Source organism: Numenius arquata, chromosome 14 (genome assembly GCF_964106895.1).
Source record: "Numenius arquata chromosome 14, bNumArq3.hap1.1, whole genome shotgun sequence".
NCBI classification, from domain to species: Eukaryota; Metazoa; Chordata; class Aves; order Charadriiformes; family Scolopacidae; genus Numenius; species Numenius arquata.
Genome location: NC_133589.1, coordinates 18719999 through 18735151, shown reverse-complemented (window position 1 = coordinate 18735151; position 15153 = coordinate 18719999). Strand labels below are relative to the sequence as shown.

General features: G+C 40.5%; 2 protein-coding genes across 2 annotated transcripts in view; one reads left to right on the top strand and one right to left on the bottom strand.

Moving 5' to 3' along the window:
- The window catches only part of IFT140 (intraflagellar transport 140), an 87817-nt gene that overhangs the window by 33977 nt on the left and 38687 nt on the right, over window positions 1-15153 (top strand). The window contains exon 18 of the mRNA XM_074158802.1: window positions 2329-2525. Coding sequence (XP_074014903.1) covers window positions 2329-2525 — 197 coding nt within the window. The remainder of the gene's footprint in view (window positions 1-2328; window positions 2526-15153) is intronic.
- Window positions 2821-15153, bottom strand: part of TMEM204 (transmembrane protein 204) — a 31892-nt gene continuing 19559 nt past the window's right edge. The window contains exon 3 of the mRNA XM_074158803.1: window positions 2821-5050. Coding sequence (XP_074014904.1) covers window positions 4806-5050 — 245 coding nt within the window. The 3' untranslated portion in view covers window positions 2821-4805. The remainder of the gene's footprint in view (window positions 5051-15153) is intronic.

Below are 15153 nucleotides of genomic sequence, written 5' to 3'. Positions count from 1 at the left end.
TGGAGCAGTAAAAAATAGTAGTAGGTGACTCTCACCAGAGAGGTATGGAGGCACCCGTTTGCTGGCCTGATGCGCTCTCTAGGGAAGTGTGCTGCTTACTAGGGACTTGTGCCAGGGATGTCACCAAGAGACTGCCAAACCTCGTGCAGTCCTCTGACTATTATCCACTGCTGTTGTTTCACGTGGACACCAGTGATGCAGCCAGGAAAAGCCTGAAGACTATCAAAAAAGAGTATAGAGCCCTGGGAGTGGTGGTCAGGGACTCTGGGGCACAAGTAGTTTTCATGGGTCCTCCTGGTCAAAGGGAAGGGGATTGATAGGGGCCAGGTGAATCTGGCAAGTCGATGAATGGCTACAGGACTGGTGCCACAGCCAGGGATTTGGCCACTTAGACCACAGGACTCACTTTGAGAAACCTGGTCTACTGGGGCCTGATGGGGTCCACCTGTCAGAGAAGGGGACAAGCATCTTTGATCAGTGGCTTGTCCAGCTTGTGAAGAGGGCTTTAACCTAGAGTTGTTGGGGGAGGGGAACCTCAATCCATCCCACTCCTACCAGTTTGATGCCAGTACCAGGAATAGATGCCAGGGAACTACAGGCTGGTCAGTCTCACCTCTGACCATGGAGCAGATTCTCCTGGAAACTTTACTAAGGCATACGGAAAAGGAGGTGATTGTGTTGTTCCAAAGTGTTTACCCGGTGTGCAGATGCCAATATACACACATAGTAAAGGTATGACAATCAACATGGCTTCACTAAAGGCAAATCATGTCTGAGAAATTCGGTGGCCTTCTACAACAGTGTTACAGCATTGGTGGATAAGGGAAGAGCAACTGACATCATCTACCTGGTCTACCTGGAAACGCTACCTGGCAAAGCGTTTGGCACTGTCTGGCCTCTGACATCCTGGTCTCTAAATTGGAGAGACACAGATTTGATGGATGGACCACTCGGTGGATAAGGAATTGGCTGGATGGTTGCACTCAGAGTTGTAGTCAACGGCTCAATCTCCATGCTGGGAGGGCTGGAGCCCCTCTGCTGTGAGGACAGGCTGAGAGAGTTGGGGGGGTTCAGCCTGGAGAAGAGAAGGCTCCGGGGAGACCTTAGAGCCCCTTCCAGTCCCTCAAGGGGCTCCAGGAAAGCTGGGGAGGGACTCTTGATGAGGGAGGGGAGCCATAGGATGAGGGGGAAGGGTTTGACACTGAAAGAGGGGAGATTGAGATGAGATGTGGGGAAGAACTTCTTTGGTGTGAGGGTGGTGAGAGCCTGGCCCAGGTTGCCCAGAGAAGCTGTGGCTGCCCCATCCCTGGAGGGGTTCAAGGCCAGGTTGGAGGGGGCTTGGAGCAACCTGGTCTGGTGGGAGGTGTCCCTGCCCAGGGCAGGGGGTGGGACTGGATGGGCTTTATGGTCCCTTCCAACCCAAAGCATTCTGTGATTCTATGAAAATATAGTAAAACACATTTGAACTTTTGATTTCTGCCTTTTACTGTATCTAATACTGTCACTGCTTAATAATACAATACTATTTTTATTTGCTTCTGTAAACCTTAATATTTCTTTATCTCATCTAACTATACAATTGGAATATATGTGAAATTTGATGTTCTTCATGACTCAGATGATCTTCCACACTGTTTGCCTTGTGAAAGGTTCCTTGTTAAACTCTACACAGATCATTTGATACTGATGATTGACTTTGCCTTTATTTTTTTTTCTGAATAATGGTTAAATTGCTGTGAGCTGCTTTTCAATGACTGGTGAAAGTATCACTGATGCTCCATAGGCTCCACAACTGTCAATTGTATGGGGAAGGGTTTGACTCTGAGCTTTGGTATTCATATGCTTCACGTGAAGGCAAGAATAAAAGAACTGAGTCTGTATAGTTAACTATATATACTAACTTAACTATATAGAACAGCAGATTTATTTTTTGAGAAGAGATTAACCTTTATGAAATCTCTAATTTATCTGAAATCTCCAGAAATCTGGGGACTTAAAATAATTGTTGCTATTGTAATTATAATAATGTATATAAGGTAATTATGACTATAATAATAGGGGTCTGCCTCTTCTGTGGCATTTTGCCAATCTCCAGACTGTCACTGATGTACTGTGATTGTTATGATATTCTAAGCTCTTCTATGACATTCCATATTTTGCGGCATTTTCTAGGAAGTTCTGAGCCATTGCAACTCTTTGTCATTACCGATCATGGTCCTGCAGAAATAGAAAACTTGGGACTGTGGTGGAAATAATGTAACTGATTACACATACCAAGGAGTAAGTTTCAACCTACTTGATACCTAAATGATAACATTCTCATTTTAGACAGGAGAAGCTGAGACACAACAAGCAGAGTCTAGCTCAATAAAAGTCTCTCCGATGGTTGCAAGAAGATGCATGAGAGATTTCATTGGATTAGGAGACTGTGATAAAACCACCCGGGATGCCATGCTGAACTTCAGCTTCTATTTGACTGCTGGAGACATGGATGAGGCCTTCAAGTCCATCAAGCTGATAAAAAGGTATTTGTATGTATTTCTTTATGGGTACAGTTTTTATTTTCATTAAAAGTTTGTATGAAGTTTTGATCATCCTAAATCCTCCATACATTTTTTCCCTTCTGATTTCATTCTCCCTTTCATTTTCAACAAGATGAAATATCTTTTATCTTACAGATGTTTTAATGTATTCTCTGCTTACTTACTGTCTACAAGACGTTGCAAAGATTGTGGATTCTGTTTTACTAAACAAGAAAAAACAATTGATAACAAGCAACCTTATTCTGTGTCTGAATGTCAAAAATCCCACATTATCACTAGAAGAAAATGAACATTCACAACTTTATTTATACATCTAAAATAATCACAGTAATACCAAGTATTACAATTTTACCGACCACATAGCTGATTTTTAAATTTAAATGTACATTATTATAATATGGATATTGCAATATTAGAAGAAATAATACAATGTCTTTTAAATATTCCAATATTTTATTTAAAAAAAAAAAAACCCTGCAATTAATCATAGCAAATTATTTCTAGAAAAGATTTTCCAGAAAGTAATGCAGGCTGATGAATACAAATCTTAGTTGGTTTTTACAAACCTACTGCTAGAAGAAACTCTTTGTCAGCTCTATGATATTCTACCCTGATAGTCTAGAACAATGCAGTTCATCTGGAGCATCAGTCTCTGCGGAGTGTTGCTCACTTTGAACATGGTGCAGAGCAGCAGTTGGGGCTGAGTTTCTTATTACGTCAGAACTGAGTGCAGAACAGAACTCAAGAGCCAGCTTGATGATCACATTTTAACAAAGTGTGGAAAAGTGTGGTGGAAATAATGATGAAGAAGAAAAGCAGTGTGCATAGTTGGGAGTGACAGAACAGTCCTAAAGAATTTATAACATTCACAGCTCATGGTCCTTCAAACCTGTCAGTAACTCTGCTCAGAGTAGCATCCGTAGAGTTTTTAATCATCTGTCATTGCCTCTAGTTCTTATATCCGAAGTATTTCTGCATAATAACTTTTGCCCTGTTGTTTTTCTTCCTGAAAGTTATGTGCATATGACTTTTGTGAGCCCACGTGCTTCTCAGGGTCAGGCTTATAAACATTATGCCTAATTCCAAAGGTACTAATTATTTTCATTTCCTTACCATACTAAGTTACCAGGCAGGTCTTTTTTTAAAATCTTGTGCTTCAGTCCTCTATATACGTCTTTTTCTCCAGTTTGAGTGCTTGAGTGGTAGTTGCATTCTCCAATATTCCCTGTGTTATGTGCCTCTGAGCACGTAACTGGGGCACTTGCTGGGCCGAGCTGGGGGTCCTGACATAGCACTCTAATCTCAAAATGTCACAGCAGATGTTAAAGCAACCTGGGAAAAAAAAGTATTTAATTTGGGTTGAAATATCTGTTCTTAATAATCGTTTCCAATAATGTACGTTAGTAGTATCTGTGATTATTAGAGAGTATGTGTAACCTTCTTCTGTAAATATTTGTCCTTGTTGTAACACCAAAGTAGATTTTTTTTTCAGCAACATGTGTGGCCTCTTCTAGCTGTGTACCCTTTTCGTTTTTAATGGCATATCTGGTTAGATATGGGATAAACCCAAACCCTTGTCTCAAGATACGAAATAAGTGTCTGAAAAAATGCAGCTTAATTCTGCCTTCCCTTACTTTACAATTAGAATGGTTAGATTTGCTTTCACTTGTTACTGTCTGGGCTGTGCTGTGGCTGGGGAGCAGGCATTGCCGCTGGGGAGAAGTTTCTTGAGGAGCGGATGGATGGAAGGACTAAAGATTCATGAAATTTAAACAGCTGTTAAAATCATCATTTATTCTATAGTGAGTTTTCTGCTTTCTCAGATTGCCTGTTAACTCCAAAGCTATTGTCACTGGTCTCCTATAGCCTTTTACATTCTTATTAGAGAGCAGGATAACTTTATGCAGACAGAGAACACGTGTTTGGCTGCCTCTTCTCTATATTCACATTGCGTACACCCTGACTGCTCCAGCTGACCCTGCTGACATGTAGCTGTGATGCTCCGTCAGGATTCTGACAACACAACATTCTGTGCTGCACAGCAGAGGGAGAGGGCAATATAATATAATATATATAAAATTATGTGTTTTATACATATGTATATAGATGGAGCCCATCCAAATAATAATTGAGGGCCTCTGCCCACAAGAGTGAGCTTTGTGATGTCTTTCAACCCTTAGTTTTAAATTATAGCATATATTTATAGAAAACAACTCCAATGCAGATCTCCTTGGAGATCTTTCCCCCTTCAAGTCTCCTCTTTCAGCATGGTGACTCAACATAGTCATTTTCCAGGCCACGGCGAAACCGGGCAGTCAGGGTACGGCTGATGACAATGACCCGGGGTGCCATGCAGTCCTCACGCCTGTGGAGAATATTCCATATGAGAATGGCAGCTGCCAGTGTGGCCAAAAGACAGGCTCCAATGTTCAGGTAGCAAGACCAGGAGAGGTTGGTGTATGGTCCAATGCGGTAGAAAGTCACCAATCCAATAACCAGAACAAAACCTGCAAGGAGAATGTGAAAATTATTTTTAATGAGTTATTCTCTTGAATTTCTGTGGTCACAAGATGCCATAGGCCAACTTTCATGAATCTGTAAAGCCTTTCCCTCCCTATTACGATGTGCTATATGTGTTCTTGAAGGCATATTTGGGCAGGATGATATATGCAAAGACTGTGTGGTTGAAATGGATTCTTAATGTTAGACTGAAATCTGTTTGCTCTGATTTAAGGTTCATCCTCCCACTTAGCTGCGTTAAGCTTTGTGGCTTTTTCCTCATTCTCTTGTCTCACTGACACAAATGTTGTCTTTCTTATTCCTGTTGCCAACACAGAAACCTGGTATATTGATCATAATAATAATGAAAATCTTTTATTCAGAATATGGTACACTTATGAAATTTTAAAATGTTTATTTAAGGCAGGCTGCTACTGTAAACTGCAAAGATGATGAATAATTAAATATCTTACAGAAATAATAATTTTTAAAAAGTACAGAAGCTTAAAAAAAAAGGAAAGGTCAAATAAATGGGGCTTTATGGTCCTACTTTTTCTATGCTGGAAAAAAAGTGTTATGAGGGAGAAGTAATAAACTACCAAAGGCAAGGCTTCCATTCCCTTCCTAACCTTAAACATGGTGGTAAGTTCCCTAAAAGGCAGGTTATGTTAGAGTAATAGCACAGCACTTGTGTAGCGCATCCAGGTGCCATGATGTGATTTGCAAAAAAAAAAAAAAAAGAAAAGAAAAGAAAAATGTGTTTTTCACATTCATTTTGGTAGACAGCACTGATACATAATAATGTTATTTCAGAGATGAGGTGTGGTGACTGCTCTAGTCCTGCTGCAGGTCTGTGCTAGAACAAGGGGCAAAATCCGTATCCCTTGACTCCTACTTTTTTTTTTTGTCACTAAGACTGTCCTTTCCCTGAAGAATGCATTGATAAGCAAACGATTACTTTTCTGCCCTCTGTTTATTGTATTAGTCTCTCTTCCTGTCCCTATTCAAATAAAACTACATACCAGCTTTTTAAGAGAAGTAATTTATACATGTGATTAGATGCAAATGAACATATAAAGAGGCCACCATAGCACAAGAAATATAATTGACAAAAGGGCCCCTTTATGAAGGAATTCTAGAATAAACAAAGGCCCAGAGGATCTCTAGATACCATCTTCCTAATCTCGTGGGCAAGGAGAAGTCAAGAGCAGTAAGTCCCGGTGGCTGCATGCTGTTTTCTTAGTTCGCCGTGCCACTTGCGAGCACTGTTCCCACAGATCCCCGGCAGCGCTCTAAAATGGTGTGACATCTGGCTCTGGTCCTTGATTTTCCATGAAAGAGCACATCCTGAGTATGCATTATAGCAAGTTTCTTTCTAAAAAGAGTACTAGGAACGCAGTGAAGATGGAAAAGACACACGCTATATACAGATTAAAAAAATAGAGGAGGGAAGTGAAATACAAACAGGAGAAAAAAAAAAACAATCGCTTCTTAAGCAGGTGTGACACATTTCCTATTCTGAGTCAATAATGCAAAGGGTAAATCCCCCTCCTAATAAAACAAGTAGTGAATGAGTATTAATTGAGGAGACGTCTGGCATCCTCAGCTCTCTTGTGACCTCAAACATGGTTTGTAACTCAGTTGCTTGCTACACCTTCTGCTGCTGAAGCAGCACTGTCCCCAGGGTGGCACGTACCAGAGGGTCTGAAGTGAGGCATCTTTCCTAAGGATGTATCAGGAGGAAATGGGTTCTTACAGGAGGAGTAGCTCTTTCCTGCTCTCTTGCCACTCTGTAGTAGTCTTTGCTGTGAAAAAAACCTAACGTACTCTGGATGGATTTTAGGCTGTCGAGTCAGTTGTAAGGACAGCAATTAACAACACCTTGGTTTTCTCAGTAAGTCTAGTAGTTATTTAGTGGTTCAGCTTAGTTATAAATGAACCAGTTCCATCTGGGAAAAACACGGCCACATGGAGCACACTGACTCGAGTCGCATAAATCACTGATCTGTACGCTAGCGCTCCCGAGTTGAGTCTGTAGGCTTACTTAGGAGGGCATTTTAATGTTAGCTGGGTTGGAGATGAATCCCAATACAGAGGTGGTCATCTAGCATTATTTCAAAGTACGCAGGTTGGAAAGTTGCTTCTCGACTCCTGTTCAAAAAAAGACTGAGTTATGGTTGAGGTAGAAAAATTGTGAAGTTGTTCTTTTGACAAATTAAACTTAAATCTTCATTTTTTTCAGTATTCACTGTTGGATGACACACTTTATATCAGATTATTATGCAGGCTTTTTAAAATCCTGGTCTCTTTAAGCCAGACAGATGTTATCTACATCCTTGGATGGTCTGTTGAAGGCAAATCGTCTGTCTTTGAAGGAGTTAATTTTTCTGTGTATTCATACGCTTAGCTCATCACCACATGAAAGTGGAAAGGTTCCCTCCTTTCGCATTCAGAATCCTCACTGAAGTTTGCACGTTTTTTCAGTGTTCCCAGAACAATAGTTTTGTCCCCAAAGCCACGCTCAATTGTGCTCATCCTTTTCTGTGATGTTTCCTTGAATTGCTTTTGAATTCTCATGACTTTGCTGTTTGGTGTTACCGGGGTCTTGTATGACTATTTCTTTGTTAGCAGTAATAGCATACAAGACGATTGCAGCAGAGCTGGGGAATGAAATAGTTTTTCCTCATTTCCAGTGTAATTCTCTGAGTTCAGTTTGTCCTGAGGCAGATGGTAGAGAAGAGAGGGACAGATCAGATCCTCTACTGTGGAATACGTCGGATTTTTTAAACTCTCCTCTGAGATGGCTCGGTTCCCCATCTGTGGAACGAAGATGATAAAACTTCTTTTCTCCTGTGTTTTGTTTTGTATTTCAGAGCTTTGGGAGCAGAGCGTGCTACTTGTAATGTGTGTCTCTACATCTACATTTACGGACTTTAGGTCTTATAATATAGATAAACGCTGATAGTGCTTTGCTGTTCCGCAGGTTGCAGGCCATTTTTCAAAGGATGATAGATACCCATTTTCTCATAGAGGTAGGAAATTGAGGGGAAGGGAGATTGCTCGCACCTCCTGCAGCCAAGTTGTGTGCCTGTTTCTTTTCCTTCCGGTTTAAAATTTGCAGGAAGTAGGGTACTGAGGTACAGATTGAGACCCCCATCTTATTGATGAGTCTGGCACACGACAGAACTTTCTGTCATTGGTTCTCCTTTTCAGTTTTCCTTTCAGAACTCTTTTCCAGTTCACATACAATTTCACGGGGAATCCAAAAAGCATTCAATAAATTAAAAAAATGGGTGAAGCGAATCATAAAACCTTAAGCAGAAAGAGCTTTGAACCTAAGCTGCTTGTATCAGTGACCATTTACTATCAGTGACCACCTCTAAGGGACAATTATAAATATTAACAACAGTCCATTTTGCACTATCTTGCATTATTTGGTTTAGGCTCTCCTGGTGGAGGGAGCTCGGCTCAGGAACACCAGTTACACAGAGTAATCCTGATGCTTTGTGGTGTCTTGCAGCTTAATTTCCAGTTACTGACTTGTGACTTGTGCTCTCCCACTGCAGGTTTTCAGGTATTTACCATTATCTCTAGTTTAGGGAAATAATGGATGATTAGCACTTCTAGTTTACTTACTGAAAGTCAGGTCTGCTTGTGTAAACCTGCTGGGAAAAAGCTTTAGGGTTCTCGGTGTGAGATCTGTACTCCCTTGGGCATGAGTTTTGCCCCATTCTTTGCTCATTTAGCCAAGGTAAGCAGCAGTGGTCTATGCACATTCTTTTATGGCACAGTAGACATAAATAAGCACTGTAGGAATATTTGCAATACTTAAACTTTTTTCTGAATACCCAGCTTTTAATTAAATTACTTAGATTTTTCTTTCTTGCTTTTGTATCACTGATGGCAATTACTGTTGTAAATGGCTACACATCTCCATGCTAGACTGGCCACCTTCATTAGCCCCCTTCCATCCCATGGAGAAATCATCCACCAGGAAAAAGCACTTAGGCTTCCTCACAGGTCCCAAAATAAAGCTATTTATGCTAGCAAGACTGTTTCCCTTCGCAGGCCCTTTGCCTGAACCCTGGTCAGATGAGCAGCCGGTCACGCAAGAGGCTTTCTCTCCCTCTGCAGTTCTGTGCCAGTGCCTGAGCAGGGGAGAACTGGGAGATGATGGTTTTAAGAGCTCCCCAGGTTGGCAGATCACAGGAGTGAGTCACTGGAGCTCTTGTCCGATCTGTTTCAAATACTTTGCTGCAGGCGAGACAGGAACTGACATTTCAGAAGAGAGAAAAACATGACAGAGGTGGGAGAGCTGGAAGCACGTTACTGTAGAGTTTCCACAATTAGTTTTACAGTTCTGCCGGTGTAAGTGAGCTCCGGAATAAAAATGTCACTGTGAACATTATTTTCCAGCATTCTTGTTTCATATTATCATGACCTGATACTGGATTTATAAATGCAGGAACTCAAAAGCAAAAGGTGAGGAAATTGTATTGATACAAAAAGACTGAGTTCGCACAGGACGATATTTAAATTTCAATGAATGCTGCTTTTGTAAAGATGTTGTTGACCGAACCCCCCTGAAGTTTGCTTGGAGAGATTTTGTCTGTAATAATTTAATCAACATTAGACTTCTTGAAGCAAAGTGTTCCAATGTGCTACTTTTGTTTTCCTTGCCCTTAGAGTGGTCTGTTGTACAGCAGCCAGGAATGGAGATGGAACATTTAGCAGCAAGTCTGGGCTCTAAAGGACTGGGCAAACACATGCAATTCACTTTTTTGTGCCAGCCTGGCCCTTCTCCTTCAGTGGCTCCTCCTTCTTAGGGAAAGTAGATTTTTTTTTAATTTTCTTTTTTTTTATTCCTCTGCTTTATAGATGTATCTGAGGCGTGATGTCTTCCTAGTTTGGGTGAAACCTTATGAATAATTACATATGTACCATCTGATGGCAAGCCCTAATGTACTTATGCAAAAATCCTCAGCTTTTGGAAGGAAAGAGAATGAAACTGAAATTTGACTAATGTTTTATTTTTGCAGAGTGTTTTCATTATATTGGTATCTCCTGTTTTGCTTACTGCCTTCACTGAGAGTGTTATTAGCATTAGGAAATCCTTGACAACATTTTAATTTCTTGCCTTTGGATATTGTTAAATACTCAATTACTGTATCTCTTTTGTGAGAATTTAGTGTAGGAAAAATGGTGCTGGAATTCCGCTCCTACTGATGGTTGTGTAATAGGGGTATAACTCAGTTGTTAATGTAAATATGCCGATGTAGAATTTGGCTCTGTATTCAGAACAGGTAGGGGTACACCTATAAAAATTAACCTCAAATTAAGAATAGCTTCTCTCTCCGTGACTGAAACTGTGGTGGCTTTTCACTTTTTAGATAGATTTTTGTGACATTGAGTAACAATGTCTGAATTTAGTTTGTGTTCCAATAAAATACATAGGGTGAGGCAGTTGGTTTCCCAAACTATTTCCCATAGGTAACTCTAGTAAAAGTAACCAGAAAATTGCTCTATGTGCCATCAGTTGTCTTGAGCTCTTGGGAAACATTTCTTTAAATTTAGTTATGGAAAGATTAAACATTTTCATCTGGGTTTTGTTTCTGTTCTGTAGCAATGACAAGACTTTTAGCCGCATGACTGAATTTCCCTCAATTAATTTAATTGTGTACGTCAATCAGTTTCAGATAATTTTATTGTGTATTGTGTAAAGTCTGCACAGAGGCCACATCTTTACTAAAAATCCTGATGAGATTACTTAAAGTACTTTATTTTCCCATAGAGCTGCTGTTTATCTCTAGTTGTTTCCCATCCATAGCAAAACAAGCCTGGATGGGGGGCTTTTCCGTTGGGGAAGGAAACAGATAACAAATTCACTAGGAAGACTTTTGGTTGTGACAGTGTTGACTCTCTGAGTGGGGGTGGGTTGGGAGAATGTTACTTTTTGAACTTACATTTCAGATCTGTATACTGAATTTCCTGTTTGACTGTCGCTGGCTGCAAGCCAACTACAGATTTTTAGCATTTCAAAGGAACTCTCATAGTCGCTTTTATACTTCTGTGATAGTTGGGTGTTGGTTTTTTTTTTTTTTTTTTTCAGACACCCCTTGATTCGTGTTCCTCCTTTTTATTAATATATTGAGTTGAAGATATTTACATTATGTTTTCCCTGGGTCAGTAGAAAATCTATATTGGGAGTTATAATCTTCCTCTTTACAGCTTGTCCTATAGGATGACTTTTGCTGCCAGGAAGAGGGAGCAGAAGGAAAATAGAGCAGGCAGATTTGTTCGGAATTCACAACCCACGCTTGCACAGCAAAACTGCAAACAAGGAGGGGAAACTTTCCCCCCCTTCTCTATGTACCCCATAAAGGTTTACAGGGGACGATGCAGCTGCAGTGAGTCACAAGCCTGAATAAGCTGCTTGTAGGAGCTTGACTGTATTTATCGAAGTGAGATCCATTCGCATAGTGCGACTGCTGTAGGACTTATGTGATTAACCAATTAACACCTTTTCCTGGGTCAGCTTGGCACAAAAGGGAGTTGCTACAGTGTAAGGCAGATGTGGAGCTCCTGTAATAGTTGTGTGCTCTTCGTTGCTGTACCAGGCTGACAGCTGTAGCAGTACTCTTGCTTTGGTTTAGAATGCCACACAGACCTCAGTGGCCTTTGATTTTTCAGTTGTACATTGTCAAGTACAATAAAAATTTCCATTCAAGGATTTTGATAGAATGTAACATCTCTTAGAATTAAACAAGTTCCGAGTAGCAAAGCTTCTGAGGGGCAGTAATACCCTCTTGTCCTTCACTTTTCACTACTGAATTACAATGGCTTTCCACTTGCGGTGTTCTTTGGGTTTGTCAATCTCTCTTTGTCTTTAACCTGATAAGGTTGGGAGACTTAACCAGTGTAAGGAAGGGAATTCTACTTTATGTGGGTTGGAAATCTTCGAAGGGAGGTGCAGAGCACTGTTTAACAAGTTCAGGTGTACTGACAGCAAACTTGCTTTTCGTGGTTACCTTTTGCAAGTTTCCTTAGAAATTATGCCAGTTCTTGAACTGAAGGTTGAAAAGCATTCCTTATGGATTAGACATAATTCCTGTTGGGCAGCTGTTTAAATAAGGATAGATGTCCGGACTTTCACACTGAAAGTCAGCTGCAAGCATTGCTTGGCACCTCAGATTCAGAGGCAGCTGGAGTCAATGAAAGCTCTGCTTTTGATCCCAGTAAACTTCTATCAGACACAGGTAAGAGCCTGAATGAAAACAACCTGTGCAGAGAGACGCAGTCATTGGCAGTGATCCTCTGGAAGTTTCAGTTGTTGTCTTTTGTCTTTAGGGATGAGCTGCTTCCATTTTTCAAGTGCTCTGTCTATCTTCTGATGCGTCAAAGGGTACAAGTTGGATAACTCTGGATCTAGCTCGGTAACTCAGTTTGAAACTTTTTTAGGAGACATCCTCATGGATATATAATATGCATGTTCGTAAGCAGTAAAATGAATATTTGAGTTGAAGAGCTTTTCATTTCACACTATTCTTTCTGCATTATTTCTAATGGTGTGTCGGTCATAAAGCATGTTCCTTATACTTGCATATCCAAATGGTATTTATCTGGTAATATATTTGTTACCATATATCTAATAAGAATACATGCCCTTGACATTGAGATGCTACAACAAATCGCCTGCTACTCATATCGGTATTTAGACGTGAAGAATTTACGCAGGTCTTCTTCCTGCTGTGGTTATACCCACTGAAGAGTTCAACACACTTCTTGTGAGCTGCCGCCCTTCCCAGTTTGCTGGTTCAGCTGCTCACATGAACCATTTCAGGCTAATTAAGTGGGATGGGCTTCCGTATTTTAAGATCTTTACAAATGCGGTTCATTTTGCAAATATCTGAAAACAAGATAACTTTATTGTGAGGTTTGCAGTCCACATAAAGAACACGCAAGTTTGGCACTGATGTGAGATGAAAATGAGAAATAATGAAAACATGTAGCACATATCAAGCAGTCAAGTTCTCTCTTTTTGTTACGATTTTTAGGTTATTACAGTATCTCATTTATTTGCTTCCTTTTCAGGAAGTATTAGGCTTACAGCTCTGTAGATTTCATCTTGGAACAGCTGTGGCTTGAGGGTGTCATGAAGGAAAGAGGTGGAATGCAGTAATACAGAAATCAGGGTTACATTGCTGTTGTGAATCTCTTCAGCTATATTCTGCAATGGCTGCTTTACTGGTCGCTTCTGCATTAAAATTCTATTGATATCAACCAATCTAAAGTTGTAGCGTCCAGAAAGAAGAGAGAAGGTAAATGGTCTAACCATTGTTTGATTTAAGTTTAATAGCACAGAAGTGAGATTTGAGTATGAGCTCAGATTTCCTGTGATGCATTTGGGGTCTGGAGTGAAATTACACCATCAGCAGAAAAACGCAGTAGGAAAAGCTGGAATGCAATGCATGAAATTCAAGAGGTGAGACTGTAATTTATGTGGCTGTAAATGACAAGCTCAGTATGAGCACAAAACTTTTTAATCTTCAAGATGTTATGTATTAAAGTAGTTTAATGCTGAAAACGGATTAGCAGGAATATTAGTCATTATGATTCAGCTTTATTCCAATCTTGGACTTTAAGAAACTAGAATGAGATCTAGTGTAAGGGATATTTTATTCTGGACCTTCCCCATTATGTTTCTACCATTTCACTCTGAAGTCTGTGATAATCCCCATTGTACAAGATCGGAGACTTGGCTCGACTCCCTTAAGGTCTGAGCCAGTCTGACAGCTTACTGCTTGGAGCAGTTTAATATTCCCTGTCCTGTTAGTATGGATTTCCCTTTCCAACTGCTCTTCTGTCAGCTCTGTTATTCATCCTATATTCAGCACAGGGAGTTTGTAACAGTTCCTTGGAAAAAAACCAGAAAACCCAAAACCCTCTAGAGGGAAATTTCTGAGCATTGACACAAAATTCCACGTACAGCGCTGGTTCCATTTTCACCACATGGTTTTTCCAAAGCAAACAGCTCACTTTCCTGTGAACTGGGAAGTGTGGGGTTGTGGAGCTCTGGAGCTGTGTGAATCCCATTGCTGTCCCAGGAGCAACGCTGTTTCCTCTCTTCTTTAGTTCCTCTTTGCTTCCTAGGGCTTTATTTTCTGTCAGAGGTCCATCCCTTTGGAACGGCTGTCAAATGCTTGTGCAGGTGCAGAGTGACAGAGCAATGGAGCCTGGAGTCATTGCAAGCTCCAGCAGGATCAGAGATGGTTGATTTGAATTTGTGAGAGGGTTTGGAGGATAATACTTAGTACACTTCATTTTCCAAACCAAAATGGACTTCTGTTCAGACCTTGGGTAACTGTAATGAAACTCATGCATAGTGTTTTAGTGGGTAAACTCTGATTAAAAATAAGTAAATTGTAGCTTGACTTCTGAGCCATATACTCAAGCCTTGCTCCATAATACTAGACTTCATTCTACCAGTGACCATTGCAGTGCTCTTCAGCACTTATTGGCATATTCCAGAATGAAAGTTAGAAATCAAACAGAAGTTGGAATTAGAGGGACATGACTAAAGATAATTTTCTCTGAAATTACTGGCAGGATGAGCAGTCGCAGAACAATTCTCTAGATCATTTGGACTTTGAAAAGGAGAAAACAGGAGGATGGGTGCTTGTGTTTTCAGTGACATATTTGAAAGTGCAATAAATAGAAATTACCCAGACGGTACTCAAGAAATATTTCATAAGATCTAAGTATGTACATTCTTAAGTATTGTTGGCTCTTCTCACACAAAGGATCTGTCTGGCCTAAAGCACTTTGGCTTTAACCCTTAAAATGGAGAGGAGCTTCACAGTGATTTCTCTTGGGCTGTTTTGCATGGACAAAGTGCTTTTAAATACAAGCTTTGTTCTGTTTTTGCCTAATATTGCTACTTTACTTTGAAAATAGAAGAGAGGTTGCCATCTTGGAGTGGAGGCTCAGAGGCTGAGTATTACTCGTGGCTGCTTTCCTGCCCTTTGATACGGAAATCTTGGTCTCTAGATGTAGCAGCAATCCTTCATCGGAGCAACAGCAGCGCTGGACTCGCTCGGTTTGCACATGTGTT